The sequence below is a fragment of the Amblyomma mixtum genome, chromosome 7 (genome assembly GCF_055824585.1).
Source record: "Amblyomma mixtum isolate Tamu chromosome 7, ASM5582458v1, whole genome shotgun sequence".
Classification (NCBI taxonomy): domain Eukaryota; kingdom Metazoa; phylum Arthropoda; class Arachnida; order Ixodida; family Ixodidae; genus Amblyomma; species Amblyomma mixtum.
The window spans coordinates 101,806,150-101,832,394 of NC_143018.1; the positions used below are offsets into that span (position 1 = coordinate 101,806,150).

The window sequence follows — 26,245 nt, forward strand, 5'->3', positions numbered from 1 at the left end:
TCCTTGCTTGCCGTGTTCTGATGGTTGGGCTTATCGAAAATTGCTAAGTGGCAGCTAATTATAATCTTACGCATAAGCTATTTGGGAGGGTTGTGACTAGACCCACCACAAATGCCAGAGGCGAAAAGAACATCCGCGCACTGCAAGATGTCAGCACATCACAGGTTGTGCTTTAGTGGTGTCAAAACCTATCGTACGATCCCAGAGCCCTATATACGGCGTCTCTCATAGCTCATATGCTGCTCTGTAACATAAACCACCCCCACCCGGTTGTGCAATTTATACTGCTTGCTTTAGTTTTAAACCTGTTTTTGTATTCTCTGCGTGCTTTTAGCAAGATTGATTACCTTTTTGAATGGCATCATAGTGAAGCTGCTGACATTATGTGAATTATGCGGAAATGGTCACAGTGAAGCAACAAGAGCTGGCTACCTTTGGTGGAAAGCTGGAGAGAATACTTTCCGCCTTAACAGTATGAAGCAATACCTTTATTAGGGTAATTCCCATATGTGCAGAATTTGTGTTCATGTGCTCTGCGATCTCAGTGTACGTTGAAGAACCCCAGGTGGTCAAAATTTCCTGAGCCCTTCACTACAGCGTCTGCCATAGCCTGGGTCACTTTGGGACGCTAAACCCCGATAAACAAATAAACAGGTCTCTTCTGTCACAGGTTGCTGAGTCATCATACCTATCCTGGCGCAGTGGGAAAGCAGTTAAACCAGGCGCACCTACCCCGGCAAGTGCCTGCTTCAAGCACAGCCATCAATGGGGCTTGAGAGACCCATGTTGCTGCTTCCCAGTCAGTAATTTAACTGCCACCGGTCACGATAGGCGGCTTGCACATAATCCTGTAAGCTGGATGTGATGGCGTCATAAGGTCACGTGATCTAGGTGGCTCATCTACCTTTTACCTCTCCCACCTAAGCTGCTTATCAGGAGACTTTTGTACATTTGGCGCCACTCTTAACAGTGCCGACGTCGACGCATTCTTTTCTGTGGCGGGAGGTGTTTATCAATACAAGCTGTTGAAGCCCCTTTTATGTCCCGCTGTAATTGATGTCATTACAATTAGGAAACTTGGCAACATATGCTGGTTATATGTACAACAGTTTCAGGCAGCGTGTCTTCTTCAGAACCTATGCAGGACATCTAACGGATATGGATTTAGAAGAACAGGTCAAGATACTCGCGCTGCGCGATGCCAATGCTGTATGTTTTAACCGGTGTGCAACTTTGTAAGTAGGTGAAAGATATGTATATTCTGATAACTTTACAGCTTTATTAACCGTACAGAGCTGTATATAATGCGTACCAGTTTCGGGGAGCGCACTCGCTGCGGAAATGCTGGTAGATGAGGGCGCGACAGAAGACAAGCACTGGAAAAACGTTAAGCGAAAAAATTCGAACACAACAATCTGAAAGCGCTAGACAATCTTTAGCGCAGCGCTTACCACTGCTATTTATAATTTATGCACATAGGCCATCGCCAGCGGTTTCACTTTGGTTGCACCCCTTTGTCGCTCTGACATCTGTGATACTGCAGTTCCAGCCACCTGTTCGCAGAGGACAAGCTGGAACGGACAAGCCAGCAATGTGGACAATAAAGCTTTCCTTTAATCTTGTGGACAAATGTTCAAGAGGGGGGAGTCTAGTCTCAGAGCGCCAATTGCGCCTTCAACGATTTTCAAGTGCACTGAATAATAAGGTAACAGATCTCAGTGCAGCCTCATCTATGTCGGCTTCTCTTGTGCGATTGTGGGGGGAGTGATTTTGAAACACTACTGCAAAGTGTAGCAAGGGGCTTAACTCAAGTAAAACTGGTGGTTATGCCAGATTCACTGCAGGTGTCACACAAACTGAAGTAGATTGCAGGCAAGTGGAAAGTTGCTATGGCGCCTCGAACGCCGTTCGAAGTGGCGAAACTATGCCCTCATTTAATACGAGGACAACAAAAAAAAAGTGATGAGAAAAAGCTCCCAACACCCTCTGTGAAGTGAGCTGCCAGAGTCTATCAGGTACAACTAACCTGTGAGAAAACGTACGTAGGAGAGACTAGAGGCTGTGTAAACGACCAAACAAGGGAGCGGCAGCTTTCATTATTGACGGAGCAAGGCTCTAATGTTCCAAAGTATTGCGCGGCCTGCAAAACGTATGTCTGAATCTCGCAGAAATTTTCTGCAAGAGCTGCAAAGCACAACTGAAGAGACGCTGATGCATTCATTGCAGGGGAAATTTGAAGCCATGCTTAAAAAAAAAAAGAAAACTCCAGTTGTGCTTCCCAGGAGTGAGGGGACGTTCCTGGATAAGACGTTATAAGTAACTGCATTTTTGTCTGCAAATACTACCTGCTTTCTTGCTGCGCATGCTCGTGAAATCCTACTCACGCACACCCCTTCCACACCAAAGTATACGACTACCCTCAGTCAGCTCTTACAGTAGGGGTGAAATTAAAAAGGTCAAATTTGTGAGGAGTTGAGTCAAGATATCAGTGGCCATGAATTTGTTAGAGGATTTCAATTTATCAGCTTTAGAAGCTACAGCATCAAGTGGAACTGTAGTCACATCAAATATAGATTAGGTGTCACTGCGGTAGGCCCACGGATTAAACATCTAGAACAAGCCTGCTCTCTGCCAGCGCTCATATTTCAGTCTTGTTGATAACTGCATTGAGCACGACATGATGTAGCATAAACTATTGCATTTTACGTAGAGATTTCGGAAGCTATGGTCATTGATGCACATACCGTCAGCGGTTGGCGCTGCGCTGGTCGATCCGGGCACCGCAGCTGAATTAAAGAAAGGAAGTTTATTATAATGAGACTGACATGCAAAGAACCCCAAGCGTGTTGGTACCACTGGATATCAGCAACAAGTGTACTGTAAACAAGTCTTGAATTAAGAGTAGTTGCATAGTTATACTAGACCATTTTGGAAAACATGTGTCGTATATTACCAGTAACTCGCAATTTTAACATGATTTGTTGTCAGTCTGCTCTTACTGCGGTGGGGAATTTCAAAAGCTCAGACTACTCATTGAGCGGTTGAGTTCAGATGTCATAGTAGCCATGAACTTGCAAAAGCATTTCTACTTATCGACTTCAGATGATATCCTATCCGTCAAGTCCTATTGTACGGTTGCATCCAACAGAGATTAGGAGTCACTTGAGAAGCACGGATAAAACGTCTACAATGCGCCTGCTCTCTGTCAGCGCTCTCATTTCAGGCTCGCTAATAACTGCGTTGAGCACGGCATGATCTATCACAAACTACTGCATTGTACGTAGATTTTGCAAGCTATAATCGTTCATTCACGTACCCGCAGTGGTCTGCGATGGACGCACAGATCCGACGTCGGAGATGAATCAAAGCAGGTTATATAATGAGACTGACGTGCAAAGAACCCCCGTGGGTCGGTACCAGTGGATAATAGCTACAAGTGCACTACAAACTAGCCTTGAATTAAGAATTGTTCCTTAGTTATAAAAAACCAAGATGTGTAGAAACACTTGAAGTATATTACCGGCAACTCCCACATGAACTGATTTGTTGATATGCACGTAAAAAAAAAACATGCAGCCTGTGAAGAAAAATCTCCTTGTTCGATCAATGCCGTGCACACTACACAATCTGAACCATCCGCGATTTGAAGCATACAAAGTTAAACCCGGTGGCATTATTTAATAAATACAACCCTTACGCAACACATTAACTGAGCTGACGTGAGCTGACAAGGGAACTGAAAAAGGTGGTCGTTGACATATGTTGACTGAAACTAACAAGCATAGGGGATGTCTTAACTGTGTGGCTTTCATCAGTGAGTGAATAATAAAAGCTGGTGAATAACAAAAGCTGAAGAAAAACAACCACATCCCACAGGTGGGATTCGAACCTGCGATTTCTGAATTTCGCGAACTGAACTATGGCGACTGCTGGCCAATCTCCTGCGTCTGGAAGTATTTGTGTGTTGTATAATCGAACCTCGAGTGTGTCAACCAGCGCCACCAGCGCCAAGGTTCGGTTATGCTACACATAAATATCCCCAAAAGCATAAGATTTGACGCCTCAGTTAATAACAAAAACTGCTTGCTGAGATCTTTGAGCATGAAAATTGAGTAATTATTCCAGCTAAAACTCATCACAGAAGCTTTGTGGAAAAAACAATAATTTTAACGATGGCAGAAGAGGGGATGTCAGTAATAAATTGCAGATCTTGTGCAATTTTAGAATGCAGGAGTTTGCAGTCCAGAATTGCGCGGGATTTTTCTGCTAGCCGAAAGCTCAGCTGTGCTCTCGTGACCACGACCTCTCTAAGGTTAGGGTACCGCAAGAAAGCAGCTACAGGTAGGGAAGCATCTGAACTGCAGTTACCTGTAAAATGAATTTCGCGGCAAGCGAACAGGCTGCACGCAAGTTTGTATTGTAATGAAATAAAAAAAAGCATACAATCGCCAGAAGACATCGCCGTAATGCGTGAACACTGAGGTGACCAAAAGAAAGGTCTCGTATCAGCGGCATTAAATGTTATGTCAGCATGCATGCGTGGATCGGATAAGGTTGAATAGAAGCATGCCTCTAAAGTGCAATTTTATGCACCGGGTTAAATTATGGAGTTAAAATTCAGGGGGCACTTTGTTGACCTAAAGTGCGGTGAGACGAACGCCTTAGCGCATTGTTGCTGCTTGTGTCACTGAAGCGCTGTTAAGATGTTAGGCTTCGCCTCTAAGAGTGAAACGCGACAGCGTATTTCAACGCTGCCAGGGAGTCCACAGAACGCCATCGCCCGTTCAGTTCTACGCCTTGCTCGTCGGTAAATTGTTTTTTGAGGAAAGGAAATGTATTTGTTTCGCATACCTCGGTGGACACCTAAACCTCACCGCAACGGAAGGGAGGAAGATGGGAGTGAACGAAGACACTGTATTCACTAGGCGCGCCTTTGTTCATTCCAAACCATCGAGGTGTCATGGCGTAGTAGTTAGAATGCTCGTCTCGCACTCCGGAGACCGTTGTTCGATTCCTGAACTCGAACGATTTCCTCCTCGGTTTTATTTACTGATCTGGGCTGACTAGAAAAGTTAATTAGGCTAATTGGGTAATGAAACAGTTAACTAAACTCAGTCCCACTTACTTGGAGCATCACTATACGATCCCTTTAATTGGTTGCATGGTTACTAGCCAAAGTACAATTGGCCTTGTTGGAATTCGCGCACTGTGACGTCACGACCGTTTCGACCAATTGAAAAGCGTGACATTTCTGTCGACAACTCCTGCTTACAACGATGAGGCATTCAAGGCTTCCGCCTTAAAATACCACAATAAAAGCCCCATACCAAGTTTCTCGAAGGCGAAGTGAAAATAGTGGCTGGCCCATATATTAATTTAGCATGCTCATGTCTAAGCTCTTTTATGTACTATTCTTCTGAATTTGGAAATACACCCTCTATTTCACCCTAATAAAAAACGTAGTTTTATATACATTTTGTAACAAGTACAATATTCTATAGGGCAGTAAACATTTACCTTAAAGTGCTGATGAAATGCCGTGACATCGCCCCGTAAAGGCCTCATACCACCCAACAGGCAGGCACATGAATCTCCATTATTAAGATGGAAAAACTCAGCCCAAGGTGCTGGTATAGATGTCAGGGCAACAGCGTGGAATGATGACACGATGCACAGGCTGAAGACATGGAAGGTGAGGAGCTTATTCGGACAACGGCGGACAGAAGACCCTAAGCTTGCAGTAAAGAACTGGTTACAACGCAGGTTTTCATTAAAGTTTTGTGTTTAAAACAGCTAAATATGCACATAGACTGGAAGTGGCAACATGACCGACCGAAGAGTTTCATGGCTCAGTAGACCAGCTTGGCGCCAGAAAAGACCAGAAAAAATTCAGAAAGACCCCACAGAGACAGTATGCCCTGAATTTGCAATGGGAATGACTAAGAACTAGCTAGGCTGATTATGAATCGGTACAGTTCAGAAATTACTGAACGGACATCGACCCTGCTTCGATCAGGACTCTTCCCTGTTCTCAAAGAACACCGCTCACGTAAACCAAGCGGCATACGTAGTGCGAGCTTACGGTCCTCAATTTTAAATAGGCTTCTCTTGCTATAAGCAGCAGCTAACGGCTGCGGCAGTTTGTTCTTGAGAGAGTTTTATTTCTGCCAAGTTAAATTATGCACATGATTGTGGATCGGAACATTGAATTCTGAATAGATTTTTGTAGAATGTCTGGCTGCTCAGAGCATTGTGCTATTATCCAAGAAATTTAATTGTGCGGTTGCCGAACCAAAGCTGTGAACCCTTCTTTTTCCGCTTTCGCACTGCCAAATAGAGAGATGGGACACCAAAGCCTAGTCCATACGATGTCCGTGGCACCACAATATACCTCGTTAACATTTCTAGCCCTTGCATATTTTCAGCCTGTGAAGCACGTGAACATTACTGCTCGCATCTGCGGTATTGGCAGGAATGTGTTGAAATCAACGTACTTGTGTTTTTATCAGTCATGTTGAATCAAGGTCGAAGTCGGGCATAGGTCAAGGTCGGTGGCTGTTAAGAATGCGGTAGGCCTCAGTCAGGGAGCAGTCCAGTCCGGGGTGGTTTCACGACGAGATGGTGGGCGGCCCAGGTATGCTGGAAGGAAGGAAACGAAGGCAAGATCATTAGATGTCAGGCCTGTCATCCATATCCTTAGATATTCGGCGCGATCAGCAGAGACAAGTCTGCTTTTTGCCCTATCAGGACACCCATCGCCCTCAATCAGGCAAGTTAGCGGCTGCGACGGCTGTGCAGCGTGCGCCCAGGCTTTTCCATACATGACCAAACAACCCAATAGATTCTCCAGCATGCACTGTAATTGCACTGCACGTGGGCATACTTTAAATTTCACTGATGCCGTCATTTGAGCCCGTTAACGAAGAACCAGTACCTACTCAAAAGCGCTCTGGGACCGCACTACACGTGGGCCTTTTTTGAATTTCGCTGCTGCCAGGATTCGAGACGGTACATGACACCCGATAGATTCTACTGCATGAGCAGGAATCACGCTGCACGTGGGCGACCCTAGAATTTCACTGCTACCGAGATTGGAGTCCGCTGACGAAGAACGACTACGTACTGAAACATGTGCTGTTATCACGCAGCAAGTGGGTGTCATGGATTTCCCTGGTGCCGGGATTAGACCTCAATGCTATGTACGAAACCACAATGGTTTTGTTATTCACTGGCGCTAATAATTCAGTGAAGTGCATGAGAAATGCTCTTCAGTGATCTTTAGGACAGATAACGAGAGTTGCCGGCCTCTATCCTTTTCGGCCAGCTGACTGATGGCAGCTGTAGCACATTCATAAGTAGGAGAAATATGGAAGGTTTAACCTTGTTATGCGCGAAATTACTGTGCAGTAGCACTAGCTTACTTTCGGAACACAAGGGAGGCTGACGCTTGCCCAACAAATGTATTTTAGGGCATGTTTTGGTGCGCATTAATAAAAAAAATATAAATAGCACCGACGGATCCTATGTTCTTTTTACCATAGGTTTATGCTTTTTAGACCGAGCCAAAACATTGCACATTTAAAACACAATTTTTTTAAAATTTTATGTACAGGACAAGATTCAAGGCTACTTTTGGAGATGTTGCTGGCTACAACATCGAAACCAAACTGCACACGCCTAATTTTGGTTCATTATAACCGAAGAACGGACCTGCAGCTTGTTGTAGTACTTAAGATAATGACAAAAATGCTCTTTTTGAGATAAGCGATCTGAAATAAAGGCAGATTTATAACGCAGTTTTCTGCTTTCGAAACATTCGCTGACCGATTTACTCCACAGGCACGACCTCCATAGTCATTATTCATGTGTTTCAATACCAATATTCGCTGACCGATTTATTCCACAGGCACGAGCTCCGTAGTCGTTATTCAATTTATATGTTTCAATACCAGTCGTTCTGTTTTTACTTATATTTTTACATGCTGTGCTCATCAGCAACCAGACGAAACGATGTCGGTCAACTTCTTTCAGTGGGCGGAGAGTACTGCAACTTAATTTAGTCTAGACGCCTATAGAATCTTGGCTTTTTCTAGGATACCTCCGTCGAATATATGAAGGCGGCCTATTGTACACGCATTGAGTGCCTGTGGTACTAAATATGCATTCTTTTTTGAAGCTTCCTCCCAGATGTTTTCAATGAAGGACTGAAATGCTTTCATAGATACTGCAAGCTTGAAGATTGTTTCTAGTTATTTTTTATTCAAACTGAATCAAGAAACATTGAGTTCCGGTCAGGAAATTTTTCTTTAAAGTGCTGCTATGATATTGCCTATACAAAAATGGTCGTCTGGATGTTCCTTCTGTAATTTTTAAAGCTATTCTTTAAAACGAGATATACAACGTAGGAGAAATTGTGATACTGCAATAGATGTAGCAATGAATTTTCTTCAGAAATTGAAGAATCTTAAAATTAAATTTTTTTGAATTTTTTGCTTACCCTGTTCTCTTAAGGGAATTACATGCTGTGAATGTGAGTGAATGCATTCATTCACCTAAAGGGCTTTAAAGGTATTTGATCCAAAGGCATATTACCTCGATGCCTTCACCATCAAGGCCTTTTGGAGGTCGTCACCCTAAAGGCCTTCGTCATAAAGGCACTTCACCTAAAAGCCTTCACCATGACGGAATTTACTCTGCGTGAATGGCTGCCAGGTTTCGCCCCCAAACGAGCGCAAAGCAGGCTTCAGGCAAAATATGCGCTGGGTATTGCTACATCACAAAAGGTAAGGAGAGGAGGGAGACAAGGCCTACTTCGCAAATAGGGGACGCCCACCTAGTGCGTTTTCTTTCCGGCAGTGGGCGTGCCGATGAACTTTGCAACACCTCACAACGACAGCGTATACTGGTGTGCCAATTCGACAAACTCGCGTGAGCTGCGAACTATTGCTGCCTCCGCTAACAGCAGAGAGATCTACGTATGGTAAGAGGCGAACCCATCTACATCAACGAGCGTTTAATGTCGGGCAGCGACCAGGCAAGCTGCTCGGTGTCCGCGAAAGCTGCGTGGGACGCACGCCCCCGAGGGCCCGAGGGCAGTGCCGTGAACTAATGAGAAGCGACGCGTGATGCGGTTATGCTGCGGTAGATTACAGACCATGTTAGCTAAGCAGAGTCCAGCAATGACCGCCCCGTAGAGAGTTCCAGACTCTCAGCGAAAGCTATCAGAACACGTCTTAGCCACTGTGTCAGAGGCATTTGGCCAAAAGTGGTCCCGTCTAGGGTGCCTGGATGCCACTGCCGCGATACAGGGAGGTAGAAGCCACTATTTAGCCGCATCATATTAGGCGGAAGAATTCCGAAGTTCACCAATGCACCGCATTGATACATTGTCTCATGGCCCACAGTACGAAAATAATGAAGGCATACCATTGCGGCTGATGATTTGGCGGGGCAGGGACGCCATGACGGCCATTAAGTGGCGCTGGGCGTCTAGAAATTCTAGCCTTGTCACGCAAGCAAGCGCGTTGCCTCGGTTCACCAGCAACAAAAAAATAGCGATATGGAAGAGCAACCGGCAAGAAATTGTTATAGACATTAAGTGAGCTGCCACGCCTCCCAGATAACTGAGATGCTACAACAATGGAGAGGCACTAGTGACTTTACTCGAGCCAGGGTGAAAAAATTCAGGGGGCACTTTGACTGTCTAAAGTGCATAAGCGTTTTCCGCACCACTTTGCCTTTGTGACACTGGTGACGTCACCACTGGATGATGTCACATAATTGATGACGAAGTAATGGCAAATTACTATTAATGACTAATTACTGATTAATCACTCGGCGCTAATTGACTGCTTAAGCTTCGTCTTTAGGAGCGGAACGCGACAGCGTGTTGTAGCCCTGCCAGGGAGTCCACGGAACGCCACTATCCATTCGGCGCGATGCCTTGCCCTTTGAACGTAACGCTTTTTGAGGAAAGGAAATGGCGCTGTAATTCTCATTCATCCCCGTGGACGCCTTAACCGCACCGTATAGGAAGGGAGGAAGTTGGAGTGAAAGAACGAGAAAGAGGGGTTGTAATGAAGAAACTGAGAATTGCATTTGAGGAAAGGAAATTACGCAGGAGCTGTCACATATCTCGCTGGACACCCGTGAAAACGCGGACACATCTGTCGCCACGGCTCCCGACACGGACGCAGACACGTCTGCCGACACGGATTGCTAACGGCAGCATGAGGCATTAAAGGCTTTTGCCTTAATACTGTGCCCATAGACCAATATCGTTCTCTATGCTGTGCCTTCCAAATAGGCCTGCCGCACGCGCTTTCAACCGGAGCCAATGACGCAGTAGAGCTCCGCAAAGATAGCAGCAACCACTCACTGTACAGCCAACGGGTAGCACTCGCAGAGGTGTTGTTCCTGGGAGGCTGACAGGATGAACCCCGGTCTCGGAGACTGGTGCGTACCGAAGCTTGACTGGTCTCGTGCAAGAAGCCAGTGACGGCTGGAACGGTTCTGGAAGGAGGCTCGGCGGTTCTCGTGGAGCTCGTTGCACGCAGCACGCTTCACGCGTGGCGCCAACTCTGCGTTCGACGGCATTGAATGAAATGAGGACGAGGTTCATGAAAATGCTAGTTTGATTTCAACAAGGTTAACGTGTGTGCTCAGCACTCTGCTTTGTCTGAACGCGTACTCATACTGACGTGCTTCATTCCCGTCTAGTGCTCACGAGCTGCTCATACCAGAATTGACCCTCTCTCGGACAGCGACGATCTCATTCAATCTCTTCCGAAAAAGCACTTTTCCTACAGTGATTCTTCACATTTTTCCCTGCTGCGAAGCAAAGAGCTTTCATCGTATTTTAATGTTCATTGGTGCCCACTTGGAATAGTGGACACCTCAACCATGCTTTAAGCTACATAGCGGTAAAATTGGTAAATTGGATTTTAAGGAAAGGAAATGGTGCAGTATTCGCTTCACATATCTCGGCGCACACCTGAACCGCGCAGTAGGGTCGAGAGTAAAAGAAGAGAGAATGAGGTGCTGTAGAGGTTTCCGGAATAAATTAGACCACCCGGGATCTTTACGTGCGCTGACATCGCACATCACACGGGCGCCTTTTGCGTTCTGCCTCCATCGAAACGCGGCCGCCGCGTTCGGGTTCAACCCCGCGTACTCTGGCGCAGTAGAAGAGTGCCTACCTTAACCACTGAGCCACCGCGGCGGGTGGCGGTAGTGATATATGGGCACTGCGTGCGTTGGCATTTACAACGTTGTGCCAGAAACGCGGCGCAGAAGCCATAGGCGTTGAAGCCATAGTGCGCATAACTTGCTCCCAGGGCCTGTGGACGCCGGAATCGCGTTTGTAGGTACGCGGGGTGATGAGAGATGTGTGCTGCAGGTATTGACAACACTGTGCCAGAAACGCAGCGTTGAAGCCATAGGCCGTCGGCGTTCACTGTGTTCATTGGCGTTGGCGTTGAGAACGTTTTACACTCCGATCATTTTAAGGAAAGGAAGTGCGCATAATGGCTTCCTGGGTCAGTGGGCGCCTGAATGCTGCTTATAGAAAGAAAGATGTGGGCTGCAGGCATTGACAAGGTTGTGCCAGAAACGCGGCGCTGAAGCCATAGGCTGTCAGCGTTCATTGTGTTCATTGGTGTCGGCGTCGTCAATGTTTTACACTCCGATCATTTTAAGGAAAGGAGGTGCGCATAATGCGATATGCGAGACAGATACTGCGTCATTTTCTTTCCTCAAAAAACCACTTTACCGACGAGCAAGGCGTCGCGCCTAACGGGCACTGGCGTTCTGTAGTCTCCCTGGCAGCGTTGCAAGACGCTGTCGCGTTCCACTATTGAAGGCGAAGCTTAAGCGTTGTCCTAATTTTTGTTAATGCTTCCGTCATCATTAGCAGATATATGTACTTTACAGTGCGCCCCATCCAGATTGAGGACCTTGTTATCAACCGGCAAGCACAGTGCTATAATAAATTTAAGTCCGAGCGCCTTTAACCGGAAAAACATTCCAGCGTGCGTACAAAACAAAAGCTTTTGAGGAGAGATTGTTTTGCAATGAATAGATTTCCGAACTTTGGTTACATCTTGCGAAGGCAAAGGAAACGCTTTGGGTTTCAGTTTTTGCGCGGTTAAGTGTGATGATTTTCAAAGATAGAGTTGGTCAAGGGCTTACAATTCAATGTCATGAGGTACCCTGAATGGCCGTATACAAATATCTCGGGGTATGGGGTAACGAAGGACCGATATACACAGAATACCCACGAACAGTTCTTAGGGAAAAAGGGGGAAGAAATGTCGGGATAATGAAGTATAGGGCGTTATGGGAGCAGAGTAATATGAAGTACAGATAGGTATTTGAAAAGCAATAACGATGCCGTGGCTTACTCTCGGGAGTGTAGTTTTGGGCTCAAGGGCCGAAGTTGTCAAAACTAAAAGTAAATCGGAGAGATAAGACAGTCGACCCATACCCTATCACTTCTTAACAATGCGTACAACAATCAGTAATTAGAACACTGCCAAAAAGAAAGCCTGCCAGCATTGAGGTTAAATTCAAAAGCTCGGCAAAACACCGCAGAGAAGAACGGTCGGTCACTCACAGAGCTGCGATCATAGGGTCCTCCGACGTGGAAGCACTTCCAACTGCCATCTCCTGCTAGGCGTTGCGGAAAGCTGACTTCCACGCCAACGCTGCAATCCAGTTGTTGGGACGCGGGTCGCAGTGGTTGATGGGCCGCGGCTCCGCAGTGATTGTCGGGACGCGGGTCCGCAGTCGCCAACTGGCAGTAGCAATGACGAGTAGACGTGGAGTTTAAAAGAAAAACTAGAGAAAAATATATTCACAAATTTACATCGTGCACCAGCGAAATACACGCTACCTGCCAAGATACTTCAAAATGGGGAATGCTCTGAACATAGGAGGCGGGAGCTCTTAAATCCAATCGCGAGCTCACATTCCTGCCTATTTCGTCCAATCAGGAAGCGCTGCCTTTTTGAACGCTATCTTTAGGAGCGTTCCGGTCGCTGATTGGCCCAAACTTGTAGCTGGAGAGAATTCTTCTCTCTCCTCTCACCCTTTCTCTCTCTCTTTCTCTCTCCATTTCTTGCTCTTGGGTCTCCAGCGTCTGCGAGCACGCACAGGCTCAGAGAGACGCAGGTCACACATGGGGAGGATACGTTTCGGGTTTTACCGCGAGACCGGCGCTTTGTAGGTTAGAGAGCGCATTTCTCAGGTGAACCAAGTGCTTGTCACAGCCATCGGAAAAATTCAGGGGGCACTTTGACTGTCTAAAGTGGGTAGAGGCGGAAGCGTTTTCCGCACCACCTTCGCTGTTTCTGTGCACCGGTGGCGTCACATATAATTGAGTACTAATTACTAAGTGATGACAAATCCCTAATCAATTGTTAATTACTGATTAATGCCTGAATACTAATTAACTGCTAATTAATGACGCTTAAGCTTCGCCTTTAGGAGTGGAACGCGACAGCGCGTTGTAGCGCTGCCAGGGAGTCCAGGGAGTGAAAGAAGATAGATAAAGAGGAGCCGTAATGAAGAAAATTAAAATTGTATTTGAGGAAAGGAAATTACTCAGTAACTGTCTCACAAAATTCAGGGGGGCACTTTTTTGACCTAAAGTGGGGTCACTGATGCCCCTAAGAGTGGAACGCGACAACGTCTTGCAACGCTGCCAAGGAGTCCATAGAAAGCCACCGCCCATTCGGGTCTACGCCTCGCTCGTCAGTAAATTGGTTTTTGAGGAAAAGAAATGTATCTGTCTCTCATTTGTCGGTGGACACCTAAACCTCGCGGGAAGGGAATGGAGGAGGATGAGAGTGAGCGAAGACACCGTATTCACTAGACGCGCCTTTGTTCATTCCAAACCATCGAGCTGGCATTGCGGAGTGGATAGCATGCTCGTCTCTCACGCCGAAGACCGGGGTTCGATTCCTGAGCTCGACCAATTTCTTAATCGGTTTTATTTATTTATATGGCCTGACTAGTAAAGCTAGCTAGGCTAATTGGGTAATTAAGCAATTAACTAAGCTCAGTTCCACTTAATTGGAGCATCACTATACGATCCCTTCAATTGGTTGCATGGTTACTAGCCAAAGTACAATTGGCCCCGCTTGAAATTCGCGCAATGTGACGTCACGACCGTTTCCACCAATTGAAAAGCGTGACATTTTCTGTCGACAACTGCTGCTTACAACGATGAGACATTAAAGGCTTCCGCCTTAAAAGACGGCCACATCATCTAGATACGTCACAGCATAGGCCCCCTAGACCGCGCTGTACCTTGCGCACTAGGCGATAAACAGAACGGCGCGTTCTTAAGGCCAAAACTGAGCACCGTCGGAGAGGACATTCCGAATGGCGTGACGAAGGTTGCGTACCTGTGAGCCACCTCTGAAAGTGGGACTTGCAAACATCCTGGTACGAGGCCGAAAGCTGAGATAAATTTTAAGGCGAAAGCCTTTAATGTCTCATCGTTGTAAGCAGCAGTTGTCGACAGAGAATGTCACGCTTTTCAGTTGGTCGAAACGGTCGTGAGGTCACAGTGCGCCAATTTCAAACGGGGCCAATTGTACTTTGGCTAGTAACCATGCAACCAATTGAAGGGACCATATAGTGATGCTCCAAGTAAGTGGGACATAGCTTAGTTAATTGCTTAATTACCCAATTAGCCTAATTAACTTCTCTAGTCAGGCCATATAAATAAATAAAACCTAGTAAGAAATTGGTCGAGCTCGGGAATCGAACCCCGGTCTTCGGAGTGCGAGACGAGCATGCTATCCACTCCGCCATGCTAGCTCGATGGTTAGGAATGAACAAAGGCACGTCTAGTGAATACGGTGTCTTCGCTCACTGCCATCCTCCTCCCTTCCCTTCCGGCGAGGTTTAGGTGTCCACCGAGATATGAGAGAGAAATACATTTCCTTTCCTCAAAAACCAATTTACCGACGAGCGAGGCGTAGAACCGAATGGGCGATGGCGTTCTATGGACTCCCTGGCAGCGTTGCAAGACGCTCTCGCGTTCCACTCTTAGAGGCGAAGATTAACATCTTAACCACACATCAGTGACCACACTTTAGGTCAAAAAAGTGCACCCCCCCCCCCTGAATTTTGACGGGTGTCCACCGAGATACGTGAGACAGTTCCTGCGTAATTTTCTTTCCTCAAATACAATTTTCGTTTTCTTCATTACGGGCCATCTTCGTCTTTCTTCTTTCACTCCCACTTCCTCCGTTCCTCTACGGTGCGGTTCAGGTGTCCACCGAGATGACAGAGATTTACTGCGCCATTTCCTTTCCTCAAAAACCGTTGCGTTGAAACGGCAAGGCATCGCGCCGAACGGGTGGTGGCGTTCTGTGGACTCCCTGGCAGCGCTACAACACGCTGTCGCGTTCCACTCCTAAAGGCGAAGCTTAAGCTTAAGCTTAATTAGCAGTTAATTAGCATTGAGGCATTAATCAGTAATTAACCATTAATTAGTGATTTGTCATCACTTAGAAATTAGTACTCAATTACATGTGACGCCACCAGTGCCACAGAAGCACTGAAAGTGGTGCGGAAAACGCTTTCGCCTCTACGCACTTTAGACAGTCAAAGTGCCCCCTGAATTTTTTGCGGCCCTGCCTTGTTCAATCCTTTCTTCAATGTTAGGTATAGGAAAGATTTGGCCTTTTGTGAGTGCGTTAAGCTTCCTGTAGTCGATGCATGGTCGCGGATCTTTTGCCGGGTCCTCAACAGTAATTATGGGAGATCTATAGTCGCTTTCTACCTCTTTTAAGGGGGGAAGGCCTTAATGCCTCATACTGTCGTTAGCAGCCGTATCGGCAAGTGTGTCTGCGTTTCGGTTACGTGCCTTATATGGGCATGTGACAATCATTACTTAATCTATACTTAATAGATGGCATTCGAATGATATCGAAACGGGATTTAACACATTTTATTATAACTGCATGATAATTAACGACTAATTGAGCCTAATTAAACTTTCAAGTCAGACCACATGAATAAAGAAACCGAGTAGTAAATTGATCGAGGTTTGGAATCGAACCAGGGTCTCCGGAGTGCGAGACGAGCATGCTAACCACTCCGCCATGCCAGCTCCATGGTTTGGAATGAACAAAGGCGCGTCTAGTGAATATGGTGTCCTCGTTCACTCCCATCTTCCTCCCTTCCCGTTAAGGCAAGGTTCAGGTGTCCACCGAAATTTTCGAGACGGATACATTTCCTTTCCTTAAAAACCAATTTACCAACGAGCAAGGCGTAGAGCCGAACGGGCGATGGCGTTTTGTGGACTCCCTGACAGCGTTGCAAGACGCTGTCGCGTTCCACTCTTAGAGGCGAAGCTTAACATCTTAACCACGCATCAGTGACACAAGCAGAAACACTAAGGCGTTCGCTTGACCGCACTTTAGGACAGCCAAGCTCCCCCCCCCCCCTCACACCTGAATTTTTATCACCCCCAGCTCCAGCATCTTGCGGACCTCGCTCTCGAGTATGGTCCGCTGTTCAGGTGACAGCCGGTACGGTTTTGAACTACCGGGGGATGCATAAACTTTTAACTCAATGCCGTGCGTCACAAGGTTGGTCCGCCCTGCTCGTTTTGAGAATATATCTTTGAATTCTCTGATGACCTCTCGGAGGCCTTGAAGCCGATGCCAAAATAGGTGATGCAGATTTACGGTGAGCTTCTCAATATCCTCTACTGAGAAATTTCGAGTGACGCTCTCCAGTTCAGGAATGTCTTCTGTAACATCCTCCGGTAGGTTCACAGTCATATTCACGATTGCCTCGCGTTCCCTGCAACCTTTCAAAATATTTGCGTCATAGATGCTGCAAATCTTTCGCTTGCCTGGCATTCTGACTACGTAATTTGTGGGAGACAGTTTTTCCAAATTAGGTGCTGGACGTTCCCATTGGATTTTTAGTTAAGTTTGCCTTCGAAGGCCTGAGGAACATAACCTTGTCGCCCGGACTGAATGTTCGCTCTCTTGCAGTTCGGTCATAATAGGCTATCGCACTGGCTCTGCTAGCCTCCATTTCTTTTTCCGCTAGCTTGCGAGCCCTCTTCACCCTCTCTAAAGAGGTCAAAACGTACTGAACCACCGTTGAGTCCTCATCTCGTTTTTCCCGTATTTCTCGGAGCCTGAGCATAGGTGACCTGAGGTTTCTGCCGTAAACAAGCTCGGCCGGAGAGAACCATGCCGATTCATGCGTCACTGTCGGAAGTGCAAAGAGTGTAGCTGGGATGCAGGGGTGCCAATCTTTGTTATGCTCATAGCAAAGGGCCCGAAGGACTCGTTTTATAATGGAGTGGCTTTATTCCATCGAGGGTGGTACACCAAGCTATGAATCACCTTGATGCCGCACCGTTCGAGGCATGTGGTTGTCAATGCCCTGGTGAACACGGAACCCTGAAAGCTCTGCACCTCTGTTGGGAACCCTACACGTGCGAACACAGACAGTGGTGGCTTAGTGGCTATGGTGCTCGGCTGCTGTCCCGAAAGACGCGGGTTCGAACCCGGCCGCGGCGGCTGAATTTCTTTGGAGGAGAAATTCGAGGCCCGTGTACTGTGCGATCTCCGTGCACGTTAAAGAACCCCAGGTGGTCGAAATTTCCGGAGCCCTCCACTACGGCGTCTCTCATAGCCTTAGTCGCTTTGGGACGTTAAACCCCATAAACCAAACCAACCAGTAAACCACCGACTACTGCCATGGAGGTTCGCTCTTTCAGCGGCACTGCCTCATGGAATTTAGTAGCTGGGCACAGCATTGCCAGCAAATACTTATTTCCTTGATTTCTGATTTCACGGCAACAGGATCGATAGTTGCTGCGGCCGCCCATCTTTCCCAAGATTAGATTGTTGGCATGTCCTCTCGAAGTTCACCAAAAAATACCAATGTCCTCGCCTAGCTCGAAGGGTTGCATGAAACCTTTGATACTTATTGTTTCCCAGCCTCCGGACCTGGAGGAACGTGACTGAGCGACGCGAGCTTTGGCTCTCATCCACTCCGCGTCCAATAACGTTAGATAAATATTCTACTGTTGGCGTGCTAACTCGAGCTTCTTCTCCCTTAGCTGAAGCTCGCGATCACGTTGCTTCTGTTCCAGCTCATGCTGTTCCTTCTCAGCCGCTTTCTTTTCCTTAATCAATTCCCAGCATTCGCTAAGCTCCTCTTCGTCCACTTCGCTAGATATTATTGCCTCTATGAAGTGCGGTTTTCACACGGACTTCAAAAGTTCAACCCCAAATTCTTTGCTGATCAAAATTACATCCGGCTTTTGCAAAGACTTCAGGTTCATCTTGCGCTCACACACTCGGCCTACTGCCGCGGTGGCTCAGTGGTTATGGTGCTCGGCTGCTGAACCGAAATACGCAGGTTCGATCCCGGCCGCGGCGGTTGAATTTCTTTGGAGGAGAAATTCTAGAGGCCCGTGTACTGTGCGATGTCAGTGCACCTTAAAGAACCACATCTGGTTAAAATTTCCGGAGCCCTCCACTACGGCGTCTGTCATAGCCTTAGTCACTTTGAGACGTTAAACCCCATAAACCAACCAACCGATCTCTTATTAATTCTTAACAATGCGTTAAACGATCAGTACTTACAACACTGCCAAAAAAAGCCTGTTAGACTTGACGCTAAACTCAAAATCCTGGCAAAACACCTCATGGAAGAAAGGTCAGTCACTCACAGAGCTGCGATTATGGGGTCCTCCGGCGTGGGTGCTCTTGCAACTGCCATCTCCTGCTAGGCGATGCGATGAGCTGACGTCTACCCCAGCGCTGCCATCCAGTTGTTGGGACGCAGATCTGCAGTGGTTGTTGCGACGCGAGTCCGCAGTCGCCAACCGGCAAGGTGCAATGACGAAGAGACGGGAGTTTAAAGGAAAAACAGCAAGACAAAAAATTACGAGGAACTTTAGCGGCTTAAGTGGTGAAAGGCGAAAGCCTGAGAGCTGCATTCTGCTACGCGATTGTTCACTTCAAGTTCTGTTGGTGCATTAATTAACTGTCAATTAATGACACTTGATCCCGGCCGCGGCGGTTGAATTTCTTTGGAGGAGAAATTCTAGAGGCCCGTGTACTGTGCGATGTCAGTGCACGTTAAAGAACCCCAGGTGGTCGAAATTTCCGGAGCCCTCCACTACGGCGTCTCTCATAGCCTTAGTCGCTTTGGGACGTTAAACCCCATATGGATGGAAAACTTTATTGAGCAAGTGAGTTTGGACCGTACAAGGTCTCAGGGCCACCGCACAGCCCTCACATTACGCGCATGTGTCCAGGCCACGTAGGGCCATGGCACTGGCACCCCGGTTCACACAGCGAAGTTGCGCGTCCGGGTCCTGCGACGCAAGGAGGGCCTCCCATTCCTCCCATGTACCGATGGCGGGCTGTCCCTGCGGGGGAGGATCGGCAGGGCAGCCGAAGAGGATGTGGTCTAGGGTGGCGTGCTGTTCTCCGCAGAGAGTGCACTCGGGGGAAACATGGCGGAAGTGGGATAGAAGCTGAGGGGTAGGAAGAGTTCGGGTCTGGAGTCGCCTCCAGAGGATTTGTTGGGAGTGGGATAGGCGGGGGTGGGGAGGGGGATAAACCCCATAAAACCAAACACTTAATCTTTGCCTTTAGGAGTGGAACGCGACACCGTGTTGAAGCGCTGCCAGGGAGTCCATGGAACGCCACCACCCGTTCGGCGCAATGGATTGCCCTGTGAACGCAACGGTTTTTGAGGAAAGAAAATGGAGCTATAATTCTCTGTCATCTCGGTGGACACCCGAACCGCACCGTACACGAAGAGAGGAAGTGGAGTGAAGGAAGGAAGGGAAAACTTTATTTACACTAATGGTTTTTCCTGCGGTTTGGGGGCATCTTCAGAGACGTCTTGGTTCTACCCCCAGGAGCCTTCTCTGTCGAAGTCGTCCGGATCTAATCAGTGGGTCGGTTGCCCTCAGTCCAGGGCTCCGCTGGCCACTGCCGCCCGTTGAGCTCGCTGTACCAGACCTTGTTGGTCTTCGCAGCGGTCGCTGGACAGCAGAGTCTCCCACTGCTCCGCACTCGGGTTTTGTATTTTGGGGACCACGTGTATGTTTTGGCAGGCCCATGTGATGTGGTATAGTGTAGTTTTTTCGTCGCACCAGGGACATTTGTTCGTGTATATCGTAGGGTGCATTTTGTTTAGTATATGTAGGTTTGGGAAAGAGCCTGTTTGTAATTGTCTCCAAGTGACAGCTTCCTCTCTGCTGAGAGATTTGTGCGGTGGGGGATATCGCATTCTTCTGCCTCTATAGTTTTGTAGTATGGCCGAGTATTCCCTGGGTGCTGGTGCTAGTTCCGCGGTCTCGTCGGAAGCTCGGAAAGTAATGTATCCTCGAGCTATCCTGTCGGCCTCTCGGTTCCCTGCCACCCCCGTGTGCCCCGGTACCCACACAATTTTGTGTCGGATCTTGTCGTTTTGTTCTTCCCGGTTTTTAATTCTGTCACTCGCTGCGAGGAGTATACGGAGCGCGTGACGACCTATCCTGCCATTCATGTAATTTCGGCAGAAGAAGAAACAGGGGCCGCAATGAAGAAAATGAAAATCGTTTTTGAGGAAAGGAAATTACGCAGTAAATATCTCACATATTTCGGTGGACACCCGTCAAAATTCGCGCGCAGTGACATCATGACCATTTCAACCAATCTGAATCGCGGACAGATTTGCTAACGCATGTTGGTCACGGCAGTATAAAAGGCTTTCTCCTTAATGTAACCACGTACTGACAGCGTGCAGCAGCAAAATGCACGCTACCTGCCAAGTGACATCAAAATGAGGAGCGCTCTACACCTGTTGTTGCGACTGAAGGAAGGATGAAAAAAAATTGGAGGACCCTCGAGCTTTGTCTTTAAGAGTGGGACGCGACAGCGTGTTGCAGGGCTACAAATGGGTCCACAGGACGCCAACGCCCGTTCGGCGCGACGCCTTGCCTGAAGGAAAGGAAACAGCGCCTGTCTCTCATAGCTTGGTGGATACCCGAACCGCGCAGTAAGGCAAGGAAAATGAAATGAAAAATGGCTTTATGAAACGACAATCTCTCATAGCTCGGTGGACACCTGAACCGCGCCGTAAGGCAAAAAAAATGAAATGAAAATTGGTTTTAAGGGAAAGAAACGACGCCTGTCTCTTCCATATCTCGGTGGACACCCGAACCGCGAAGTAAGGTCCTTAAAGAAAATGAAATGAAAATTCGTTTTAAGGAAAGGAAATCCGGTCTCATATTTCCGTGTACACCCGAAAGGTATGTACAGCACAGTACATGCCTCTAAAGCACCCGTCTAAGACAACACTGTATTCACTATTTTAAGGCGAAAGCCTTTAGTGCCTCATACTGTCGTTAGCAGACGCGTCGGCAGCCGTGTCGACAGACGCGTCGGCAGAAGTGTCGACAGACGCGTCGGCAGGAGTGTCGACAGACGCGTCGGCAGCCGTGTCGGCAGCCGAGTCGACAGACCCGTCGGCAGATTCGTCCGCCTTTCGGCGTCACTGCTTAAAAGGCGCAAGGTTCCAGCATGGATAAAGGCATAACTAGTGAATGCATGGGCTTCATAAATAAAATAAAAGGAGTAAAGTCAGGAAAATAAAAAATAAAAATAAGAAAATAAACAAAATAAAAATAAGATGTGAAAATAAAAATAAAAACAATGAAATTAAGAAAAGGAGCAAAAAATAAATAAAAAGAAAAAAAATTACCGACGATTACGTTACTTCCTAATGCGAAATTTGAGCGCAGCAAATAAGCTGTTTCACCTTTTCGATAGATTGAGGCGAAGAAATCGAGCAACACATGTATGCGCTATCACAGATTTTTTTTTTTATTTTTCACACGTATTCCTTTAACAAAGACTCCACTAACAGTTCTTGACAGTCATGAAGGAAGCTTTGGGGTTGGAGAAATAGACTGATATATGTTCGACTTGGTACACCAATCCTTGATTCTCAAAGACGAGATCTATACAAGTGCCTCGCGAGGTTGTCACAGCCGTGGGACGCGTTACGAGCGAGAGGAACGGGATGTTCTCCCGCATAAGTGTTAGGAAATTGCTGTTTGTCTTTATGTCAACATTAAAGTCCCCCACTACTAACATCGGTGTGGATCGATGGACGGTTAATGCGAGTTGCAGGAAGTGCACGACGTCTTTCGTGAGTGCGGTAGGGGCGAAGTAGGCAGCTACTACCAGCAAGCCGTTGGGCAACTTTGCGGCGCACAGTTCGGCAACTTCATGTGACGTGCCAAACATTTCGACTGGTATTGCAGAGAGACCTGTGCGCAAGTAGATAGTGACTCCCGCCGCTCTGTTGTGGTCTCTACGAGCACCACAGCAGTATAGGAAATCTATGATTTCGAGAGGCTCTTCGGGATCCATCCAGTTTTCAGCAAAGCAAAGTACAGAGGAATGGCGCAGAATGTGATCGTGGTGTACGTCCTTGGCATGTGCGGCAAGGGAGCGTACGTTAAGAATGTGGTTGTGAATGATGAATCAAGTGCTGCCAGCGAATGACGCGTCCATTGGCTGTCTGCGTGTGTTACTGATGTGTGGTTAACATGTTAAGCTTCGCCTGTAAGAGTGGAACGCGACAGCGTCTTGCAACGCTGCCAGGGAGTCCACAGAACGCCATCGCCAATTCGGCTGTACGCCTTGCTGGACGGTAAATTTATTTTTAGAGCGCAGCTCTTTGGCGTCCGTTCCTGGGTTTCGCGTCGTCGTCGGCGTCGGCGTAGGCGTCGGCGTCGGCCTCGTAACCAGCTCCGCCCCCAATGTCATGCTTTTCAATTGGTCGAAATGCTCGTGACGTCACAGTGCGCGAATTTCAAATGGGGCCAATTGTACTTTGGCTAGTAACCATGCAACCAATCAAAGGGATCGTATAGTGATGCTGCAACTAAGTTGGACTGAGTTTAGTTAATTGCTTAATTAATCAATTAGCCTAATTAATATAGAGGGGAATGAAGAGGTCAGAAGAAAAGAAAAGAAAGACGCGCGCCGCAGCGACAACAGCGTCCGCGGAAGGAGACGCTGCTGAAAAAAAAACATAAGTACGAAGCCGCGTTCCCTCCACCACCACGCACTTCCCCACTCAGTAAGACGTTGCTCGTTTCATATACGTTGTGTCGAACATCCTAGACAGTTCCAACAATTGACAGGTTAATGACAGAACACGATGGATAGAAATGCAATAATGTAAATATGAAATAGCCTAATTAACCTTTCTAGTTAGACCGCATAAATCTATAAAACCGACAACGAAATTGGTCGAGTTGGGGAATCGAACCAGGGTCTCCGGAGTGCGATACGAGCACGCTAGCCACTCCGTAATGCCAGCTGAATGGTTTGGAATGAACAAAGGCGCGTCTAGCTAATACGGCGTCTTCGTTCACTCCCATCTTCCCCCTTCCCCTTACGGCGAGGTGCAGGTGTCCACCCAGATATGCGAGAGAGATACATTTCCTTTCCTCAAAAAATAAATTTACCGTCCAGCAAGGCGTACAGCCGAATTGGCGATGGCGTTCTGTGGACTCCCTGGCAGCGTTGCAAGACGCTGTCGCGTTCCACTCTTACAGGCGAAGCTTAACATGTTAACCACACATCAGTAACACACGCAGACAGCCAATGGACGCGTCATTCGCTGGCAGCACTTGATTCATCATTCACAACCACATTCTTAACGTACGCTCCCTTGCCGCACATGCCAAGGACGTACACCACGATCACATTCTGCGCCATTCCTCTGTACTTTGCTTTGCTGAAACCTGGATGGATCCCGAAGAGCCTCTCGAAATCATAGATTTCCTATACTGCTGTGGTGCTCGCAGAGACCACAACACAGCGGCGGGAGTCGCTATCTACTTGCGCACAGGTCTCTCTGCAATACCAGTCGAAATGTTTGGCACGTCACATGAACTTGGCGAACTGTGCGCCGCAAAGTTGCCCAACGGCTTGCTGGTAGTAGCTGCCTACTTCGCCCCTACCGCACTCACGAAAGACGTCATGCACTTCCTGCAACTCGCATTAACCGTCCATCGATCCACACCGATGATAGTAGTGGGGGACTTTAATGTTGACATAAAGACAAACAGCAATTTCCTAACTCTTATGCGGGAGAACATCCCGTTCCTCTCGCTCGTAACGCGTCCCACGGCTGTGACAACCTCGCGAGGCACTTGTATAGATCTCGTCTTTGAGAATCAAGCATTGGTGTACCAATTCGAACATATATCAGTCTATTTCTCCGACCACAAAGCTTCCTTCATGACTGTCAAGAACTGTTAGTGGAATCTTTGTTAAAGGAATACGTGTGAAAAATAAAAAAAAAATCTGTGATAGCGCATACATGTGTTGCTCGATTTCTTTGCCTCAATCTATCGAAGTCGTCCGCCTCTAATCAGAGAAGACTCCTGGGGGTAAAATCAAGGAGAAAACGTCTCTGAAGATGCTCCCAAACCGCAGGAAAAAGGACTAGAGTAAAATAAAGTTTTTCCTTCCTTCCTTCCTCAATCTATCGAAAAGGTGAAACAGCTTTTTGCTGCGCTCAAATTTCGCATTAGGAAGTAACGTAATCGTCGGTAATTTTTTTGAGGAAAGGAAATGTATCTCTCTCGCATATCTGGGTGGACACCTGCACCTCGCCGTATGGGAAAGGGGGAAGATGGGAGTGAACGAAGACGCCGTATTAGCTATACGCGCCTTTGTTCATTCCAAACCATTCAGCTGGCATTACGGAGTGGCTAGCGTGCTCGTATCGCACTCCGGAGACCCTGGTTCGATTCCCCAACTCGACCAATTTCGTTCTCGGTTTTATTGATTTATGCGGTCTAACTAGAAAGGTTAATTAGGCTATTTCATATTTATATTCTTGTATTTCTATCCATCGTGTTCTGTCATTAACCTGTCAATTGTTGGAACTGTCTAGGATGTTCGACACAACAACGTATATGAAACGAGCAACGTGTTACTGAGTGGGGAAGTGCGTGGTGGTAAAGGGAACGCGGAAGTGCGTGGTGGTGGAGGGAACGCGGCTTCTCGGCCTCTTGGCTAGCTAGCTGGTGGACGCTGCGGTGTGTGTTCCGGCCGCCGGCTTGCGTCGGTGGCCGGTGTTCGGCCTTTGGACGTGCGCTTTTGTTAAGGTGTCCTTCGGCTGGCGGGCGCCTCAATATGGTGAGCCAGCCACCTACAAAGGCTCTTGCCTTTGATGTTGTCGTCCCTGAGGGGGCTAGTCCGGAGGATGTCGTCGATGCGACAGCCTCCGTTGTTGGATTGGAAGAAGTGTATTGCGTCCAGCACTTCGGTGGACGCAACTACCAAGTCACTGTGAAAAGTGAAGCCGCCATGGCTAAAATCGTTGAAGCTTCCTGCCTCATCATCGGCAAGGAACGCGTCGCCATCGTTCCCCTGAGCCCGCAGGTGACCCAGGTGACTGTCCTCTTTCTGCCCGCCCGTGTACCTAGTGACGCCCTTGCCAAGGCTCTCTCCCCTTATGGCAAGGTGCTGCACATAAGTCGCGGCGTCATGGGGTCGCGTCCCACTGTCACCACCGGGACCCGTTATGTGCGGATTGAGATGAAGCCGGAGTCACCCGTACCAAACTACATCAAGGTCGCGGGCCACCGCGTGACTTGTGACTACAAGGGAATGCAGCGCGTTTGCCGGCGTTGTGGGTCCACTGCGCACTTCAGGGCACAGTGTACGGCTCCTTTCTGCGCCCGCTGTGGGGTCTTTGGGCACCAAGGCCAAGGTTGCGTGCTCCCATGTCGCCGTTGTGGCGATCCACACGCTACCGTGGCGTGCGCCATCAAGCCCTCGTACTCGGAGGCTGCGACCCGCCCTGCGCCCCCGCAGGCCGCTCAGGGAGCCGCTGAAACCATCAAGAAGCCCGGCGCATCCAACACCCACGCCGTTACGGTTGCTTCCGCTGCGTCCCAGCCTCACTGCGTTGAAGAACCGGAGTCTGCTCTTGATGCGTCCAATACTGCACCAAGTGAGCAGACAGTAAATGTGCGTGCTGCGTCAGCCTCCGTCTCTCCGTGCGTCCCTGATGCCACGGGGGTCGAGCCTACTGTGGCCCTGGAAAACCATGATGCTGAGAACGTGCCCCTCTCGGAGCCCGTGCTACAGCCCGCGGCCAGCGTTGCGGATTTGAGCAGGGACACCGACATAGCTGAGGTTGACGGTGACGACAGCAGCTTGCC

At 48.0% G+C, this 26,245-nt stretch overlaps 1 protein-coding gene across 26 annotated transcripts in view; it reads right to left on the minus strand.

The window, feature by feature from the left end:
* LOC149337028 (uncharacterized) overlaps nucleotides 1-12,976 on the minus strand; it is a 107,377-nt gene extending 94,401 nt beyond the window's left edge. For 4 of the 26 annotated variants that reach the window (XM_089553265.1, XM_089553263.1, XM_089553257.1 and 1 more), the window contains exons 1-4: nucleotides 12,614-12,968; nucleotides 10,379-10,580; nucleotides 7,711-7,769; nucleotides 6,495-6,639 (exon numbers count right to left, since the gene is read on the minus strand). Coding sequence is in view for 2 of the 26 variants with exons in the window: in XM_089553262.1 (XP_089409388.1) it covers nucleotides 2,745-2,786; nucleotides 6,495-6,513 (61 nt within the window). In the remaining 24 variants the exon portion in view is untranslated. Of the gene's footprint in view, nucleotides 1-2,744; nucleotides 2,787-6,494; nucleotides 6,640-7,710; nucleotides 7,770-10,378; nucleotides 10,581-12,613 lie in introns of all 26 variants that reach the window. The other 22 variants (XM_089553248.1, XM_089553266.1, XM_089553246.1 and 19 more) reach the window with 12 other exon arrangements.
* Nucleotides 12,977-26,245: the final 13,269 nt, after the last annotated feature.